Source organism: Limulus polyphemus, unplaced genomic scaffold, assembly GCF_000517525.1.
Source record: "Limulus polyphemus unplaced genomic scaffold, Limulus_polyphemus-2.1.2 Scaffold5169, whole genome shotgun sequence".
Taxonomy (NCBI): Eukaryota; Metazoa; Arthropoda; class Merostomata; order Xiphosura; family Limulidae; genus Limulus; species Limulus polyphemus.
In genome coordinates this window covers 31,908-39,546 of record NW_013670779.1, presented here as the reverse complement: position 1 = coordinate 39,546, position 7,639 = coordinate 31,908, and the positions used below count along the sequence as shown (strand labels likewise).

The window sequence follows — 7,639 nt, the reverse complement described above, 5'->3', positions numbered from 1 at the left end:
GTTTATTTTATGTGGTTATTGTTCGGGACGAACAATATCAATGAGGGGCAGTGTTGCGTCAGCGAGGTCACGTGACTAGTGTTACGCCACCTGCTTTCTAGAACTATCCCGTTCCTTCGGGAGTGCTCTAGCATTTACTAGATATATGTTTGTCTGGTATATATATATAAGACGCTCACAACGTGACGGGATAATGTGTGTGTAGGTAGTGAGTAATTGAACTGCAGTCAGAAAGTATTGTTCGTTGTTATAGCGTTTGTTATAGAGCGACTGTTGAAAATAGGTGTATCGGTAAAGTTATATTCAGAAAGAATAAACCAGTTTTATTAAAAAAGGACTTGTGTCGCTAAAGTTTAGTCGGAAAAAGTTACGGAAAATTAATTAACGATTAGAGGCGTAACAATAATTTTTGGTGTATATGAGTTTTCAAGTACGTCTAGATAACTATAAGACTGTTTTATTAACTTTCTTAAATGTTCATTTGTTTTATATCTTTAGCTATCATCAAAAATTAAGCTAGACACATAATTATCTAACTTTCGATCTTTAGTCAGGCTTCAAGTGTATTTGTTCAAAATCTGTTACATTAACTGTAGCTGATAAAACAAATAATAATATTTAATGTTTTTCGTATAGGTGTAAAAGATATGTATCACGTGTTACTGTAATATTGTTTGAAAGTCTAAGTTAAATTGCCTCTTGATAAATTTAGTGTTTGTTGTCACATAATAATACACAAATGAAAATTATAAACTATAACTGAAACAGTAATATGAACATAATGTACAAAATTTGCGTGAAAGCTAATCCAGTATTTCATAAAATAAAATACTTATAGTATATTAGTGTATCTTAAAGTTTTGTTACTAAATGTTTCAGTATGTGTGATACTTGACAAGTCTTTACTTGCACAAACTGATAATAGCATATTAGAGTATGGTAAAACATGCTAGTTTTAAGCTGCAAGGGAGAGGTAACAGGAGTGTCAAGATCTAATGTTCATCACGACAGGGATAGTCACTTTAGTTATGGATTTCAAATGCACGATATATTCTGTAGAGTTTCTAAAATAGAAAAACCTTGATCATATTAGTTCGAATCACTTTGAGGAATTCACCAGATAAACACATTTGTTAGAAACGTGAATAAGCAGTTCATGGAGTCAAATTGAATAGAAAGTATACAAGAATTTTACGCTCATGAAATGTACATATTCCATCAAATATTGAGAAATAGAATATCGTGAATACCCAATTAGTGTTTTGTATCACTATGTAAAGTGAAAGAACCAGCAAACTATGTTTACTGACTTTTAAATTCAGTGACATACAAAAGTATAGTGAATGTTAAATCTATAATCTACTATTTTTAATTTATGTAGAAAATATATGATTACATAGAGTTTGAACAATTTATTTTTAATATTAAATGTGAGATTCATATGTTAGTAATAAATGTATAATCTTAAATAATGACTTATACTATGTATTATAAGTGACTTGTTCAACTTTTGTTTTCATAAAATTTTCTTTTCTGTCATACTTAAATTTAAATTATACCAGCCCCCTATCTTCTTAGTAAAAGGTCGACATACCATCAACTGTACGTCAATAAGGGTGAAGTTTCCACACCATTTGGTGATTGTACATGTTGACCTTTCTATCATTTGTTAATGATGTGTTAATGATTCAATGCTAGTGACCTCAGATACAAGTGGAAAGAACACCCTTATGTAGCAGTTCAATTAATGTTCAAAATAAAGATACATACAGAAGGTAACATTTTCTACAATAGTAATTTTTTAAACTTTAGCAATCAATTTATAAGTTAAATGATAAACATGAGATTTAAATAAGCATCCTTTTCATGACGATTAGACATTATGTATTAATTATAGAAATGAAAGCATTTTATATATAAAATGTCACGAAATGCAAAAGTATGATTAGATTTGGAAGAGAAAAGTATAATCAGTACATTAAACGTATACTAAGTCATAAAAATACAATTGGTTGAAAACATTAAATGTGATAGAAAATCTTTCAGCAGTGTTTTAAATGTGTTAGTAACACTATCTTCCTATAAAATCAAATGAAAACTATGAACATAAGTTAAAACAAGTGCTGTCTTAAGGAAGTATAGTAACACCACCCACCTTTGCAAAACACACACACTACATCTAGTAAACCACCCTGCTATAAAACCTTAGTAATACCATCTGTTAAATAAAATCATTTACCTATAGAACATTAGTAATACAATCCACCTCGTAACACTATCTGTTTTTGTAAAAGATATATAAGTGAAAACTATAAAGTAACATTGTAAAATGTATCTGCCTTTAAAAACATCATCTTCAGTAACAGTGACTGCATTTGTAAAACATATGTAAGTGAAAACTCTTATGTAACATGTAAAAGGAAATATTTTGTCATTAAGAATCATAGTTATATGAGTAGATGAATAGCACATTTAATCATAGCCTCAATGTGTTGTTTGTTGTCTGAAGCACAAAGTAAAAGAATCTCCAAAAATACACGAACAACCAAAGTGCTGCAACTGCAATGAAAATCACTGTGCAAACTACAAGGGATACATAAAATACAAATCCATCAAAATGAACATCTAAGTATATGAAACAACACAAACACACAAGAACAACTAAAGAACACACAGACAGAAGATATACCACACATGCAAATGCAAAACTAGCACTGGTACAAAACAGCAGGATACCTCTCCTTCCCTAGCCAGAACAAACATAGAACCATGTGCCATAGTCGTCTCAACCATACCAGCTATGTATAAAAGAGAAAATAAAACAAGCCAAAAATAAAAAAACAACATCAAAAAAACAAAAAAAACCCAAACTAACCACCTCATGGATATTTTAAAAAACATGATCTATGAATTCATCACAGAAATAAGGAATCCAGAACAAAAAGAAGATCTCATAACAGTCCTGATAAAAACTACTAAGAAACACTTAACAGCAATATTACCCCTAATACAATCACAAATAACAGCCTACCTATTCACACACACTGAATAAAGTCACAGTTCTCGACGTAAACATCCAAGGTGGACTAGCTTCCAAGATCTAATAAGTCACACCAAAGTGAATATAATTATTATAACGAAAATAATGTTAAAGAAATATCTGGGATTTAACATAAACAACTATACTACTGGCAGATATGACAGAGAAAATAACAATCCACAAAAGAGGGGTATTCTAGCTGCACAAAAACACGTTCTCAGTTAATAATATAATCCCCAGTTCTGAAAATGAAACTATATCTCTAGAAATCAACATGAAAAACAACAATACTTCTATTATCACTAATGTATACTGCTCTCAGATCTGCAATCTAGATACTAAACTACTATGCAAAAAAGCAACATACAACCCAAACTACATTATAACAGGATATCTAAACAGCAAAAGTGAACTATTTGTATGTTCTAAAACTGCAGCAAATAGTAGTAAACTGCCGGATTTAATAAAAGATACCGATAGCATCCCAATGAACGATAACACTCCGATGCATACAAATTTTGCACATAGTATCAATGACATTTTAGATCTATGTATATGCTCTCCCTCAGTAGCGAGCTCCCATATCTCTTTTAACATCATAAAAGATATTGTCAGTGGTCATTTACCGATTTCGTGTGACTTCAGTCTCAGTCCAGATTATAATCCATAAGTAAATACTCCTAAATATAACTGCAAAAACAAACTGGTCAAAATATCAGGAATTATTAAACATAAACCTACCTGAGAAGATCATTACCAGTGCTGAAAACTATACAATAATCGATAGTTACTGCAGTACAATCAGAGATTGCCTTATAAATGCAACAGACGTTTCTATTCCCAAAACAACACAACAAAATAACCAAACATGGAAACCACATTAATAACTTCTCAACACAGTAAAAGGATGTCGAAAAATTCGCAAATTATACATGAACATGCGAAACCCACAACTCAAAATCAAATTAAATATACTTAGAAACAATAAAAGAAATCAAATATAACGACTTAAAGCAGACAATTGTGATGACTACTGCTCAAAATTAAACACACACCGAGACCCAAAAAACTTCTGGTCAACTTTAATAGCCAGAAAGACAGAATACAATACATACTAATCAAAAAAGGCCCTCTGCAATTGTGTGAGAGACTAGTGGCAATATTTAATTTGTCCCTCAAATCAGACCACACACCAGCTGCATGGAAGCTAGTAAATGTTTTAATGTTTCTGAAAGAAGGAAAGCCAGCCAGTTATAGACCATTCAGCTTTACCAGCTGTATTGGGAAACTCCTAGTAAAAATAATCGGTTCCTGACTATTGGCATATCTCGAATTGACATAAAAGTTACCGGAAATTCAAAATGGTTTCCAAAATTCAAGGCAAACTATAGACCATTTAGTATGACTCATACAAATCATAATAAATTGCTTTAATTGGAATGAATGCACCGTTGCCAGCTTTCTCCATGTCTATAAAACCTTAGACAGTGTATTGTACAATAGGTTAAAATTTCAAATGTACCAAATGAAACTATTGTGAGGTGTTAATCGATATCATTCCAACTTTCTAAATAATATAAAAGCAATAATAAATGTATTAGACACCTTCTCGGATTATTTTACTCCAGATGCAGGTGTCCCACATGAAGGGGTAGGTAGCCCTATACTATTCATCATGTATATGAGTGAAATTCCTCTGTTAGATCCAAATTCCTGGTTTTCTTTGTAGTTTGTTGATTATGTGGCCATATGGAAGAGTTCATACACTCTAACCATTGCTGCGACAAATCTCCAACTGCGACTAAAGGAAATAGAAAACTACTGTGAGAATTAAAATAAATACTTCAGAAGCAAAATTACCTTATTTACAAAATCACTTAAAAAGAGTAAAGAGACCCCAAAATTATACCTCAACGAAATCCTTCTCCATGTAATCACATCAGCAAAATTCCTGGGTTTAATCCATGATTCAGAACTAGTTTGGACCAGACACATAAATGAAATCACAAATAAATATTGAAAAGAGCTAATTATGTAGAATATCTTACTGGCAAGAGGTGTGCAGACTCATCAGTACTAGGCAGAACTTTACCACCCCATAATACATCAAACGTGATGGACTTTGCGAGAGGGTAAATGGAATCATAAAGAGCATGCTAAAGAAAAAGTGCCAAGAGAGACCACGTGACTGGGACAGATACCTGCAGACACTATTATTTTCTTACCAAGAATTCCCACAAGCAAGTACAGGATTTTCGCCCTTTGAGTTACTGTATAGAAGAATATTACGAGGCACGATATAGATATTGAAAGAACTGTAGATAAGAGAAGAAGAGTCAGAAGGGAGAAACACCTACCAGTATGTGTTAAACCTCAGAAACTGGCTGGAGGAAATTTATCAACTAGCTCAAGAGAGATTGTATGCCACTCAAGGCAGTCAGAAGAATTTCTATGAGAAGAAGTCCAATGATCGATGTTTCAAGGTCAGACAGAAGGTCTTGGTTCTGCTACCTACAGACAACAACAAACTCGTGCTGCAGTGGAAGAGGCCTTTTGAAGCGTAGAAATCGGTCAACAGAATTGACTATAAGGTGAAAGTGGATGGGAAGACTAAGATCTACTATGCCAATTTGTTAAAGTGGTACTTTTAGAGGGAAGAAGACCTATTAGGTGCAGCTATTGAAGCATAGATGGGCACTGCAGATGTGGGTGTCATAGATGCACTGGGTGGAGATGAGATGTAAAAAGACATAAACATAAGTAAAGAACTGACTAACAAGCAGAAGAAAGAGCTACAAGATCTGTTGTGCCAGTATGCAGATGTCTTAATAGATAGACCAGGCAACACAAGATCAAGACTATGATCAGAGATTCAATCAAGCAAGAAGTCGAGGTAATGCTAGAAACTTGAATCATTGAGTCATTGAATTTAGCTTACTATTCAACAGTAGTATTTTTGAAAAAAAAGTGATGGCTCAAACTGCTTCTGCATAGGTTTCTGAAAGTTGAACCTTGTGACAAAGTCTGATTCTGAACCTATGGGTAAAACTAGATGGGGCCAAATTCTTTTCCAGGATCAACCTCAATAAAGGCTATTGGTAGATCCTGATGGAGTCAGAATCTAAGAAGAAAACAGCCTTCGTGACACCAGATGGATGTTACCAGTTCAAGAGGATGCTGTTTGGGTTAGTCAACTCAGCTTTAACACTCAACCACATGATGAGAAAGATGTTGCACTAAACCAACAATATCAAGAGTTATGTGGACGACATTATGACCCACACGGCCAGATGAGGTGACCACCTGAATAAATTTAGTGAGCTATTCAAGCGAGTGAGAGCAGCAGGTCTGATCATCCAACCATCTAAGTACTATATCAGTTATTCTGTGTTGGACAGATATCCATGGAAGAGGAGAAGCTAACCCACATACAAATGCACCAGCTCTGACAACCAAGTAGCAAGTCAAATCCTTCCTGGGATTAGCAGCACACTATAGGAAGTTTATTCCAAACTGTGCTGAAGTCACTGCATTCCTGACTGATCGACCAAGAAAGACCAACCCAACAAGATGAAGTGGTAACAACCAAAGCAGATGACATTCCAGAAGTTAAAAAACATGTCACGAAGTTCACCAGTCCTTAGAATACCAGCTTTTAACAGACTATCATCATTCAGGCTGATGCATCAGATGTTGGAATTGGAGCAGTACTCCTGCAAGAACATGAAGAGAGACTAATTCCAATAATGTACACCAGTAGCAAGCTGGTGAATAACGAGAACTTCTCTGTGATCGAACGAGTATGTCTAGCCAACAGATTTGCCATCCAGAAATTCTATAAATACCTGTACAGAAAGGAGTTCATCATCCAGATGGACCATCAGCCACTTGAATACACCCAGAGATGTAAAATCGACAGTGCAAGAATCATGAGGTGGGCATTGTACCTCTGGAGCTACAGGTTTCACATTAAAACCATCAAGGGGACCGCAAATGTTGGTACAGACTGTATGCGTAGACTTTATGGATAAATTGAAAATAGTCTTTGTATATGGTATAAAGATATTATAAATAATTTTCTTCAAGATGGGTTTATTGTTAGATATACACGACTGTTTTGATTTAAGTATATAGTGAGTTTTACATTTATTTGTGTTTAGAAGCGATAGTTTATTGCATGTTTGTTAAAGTAACTGTGCAAATCATACGTTGTGTAGTTCAATTGTCGTAAATTGGAGAGTGTTGTATTATTGCATCATGTTACTAGAACCTTCTAACTTTTCTCAAGTATTATTACATCCTAATATCTCATAGTCTGTAGACACTTTTAGGCCTCAGATGGGATATCTATAAATTCACATACAAAATGTAGTTCAAGTAAGTTAGGCAAAGCTTGATAGTTAAATATATCTAGACTATATAACTGTGAGTTTAGTCATAAAAGTATATAGTGGTGATTTCTAAAGTGAAATTACCGCAGATAGTATTGTAACAACAGAGTATAGAAGAATAATTTGTCTTGCCATTTGTGTTCTATAGTAATTGAACAAACCTGTGTGGACTTTTGACGAAAAGAGACAAATATTTAAACCTCTGGAT

General features: G+C 33.8%; 1 protein-coding gene across 1 annotated transcript in view; it reads right to left on the bottom strand.

The window, feature by feature from the left end:
* Positions 1-4,808: 4,808 nt before the first annotated feature.
* The window catches only part of LOC106472217 (M-phase inducer phosphatase-like), a 7,493-nt gene continuing 4,662 nt past the window's right edge, over positions 4,809-7,639 (bottom strand). Inside the window, exon 6 of the mRNA XM_013932844.2 lies at positions 4,809-4,841. Coding sequence (XP_013788298.2) covers positions 4,809-4,841 — 33 coding nt within the window. The remainder of the gene's footprint in view (positions 4,842-7,639) is intronic.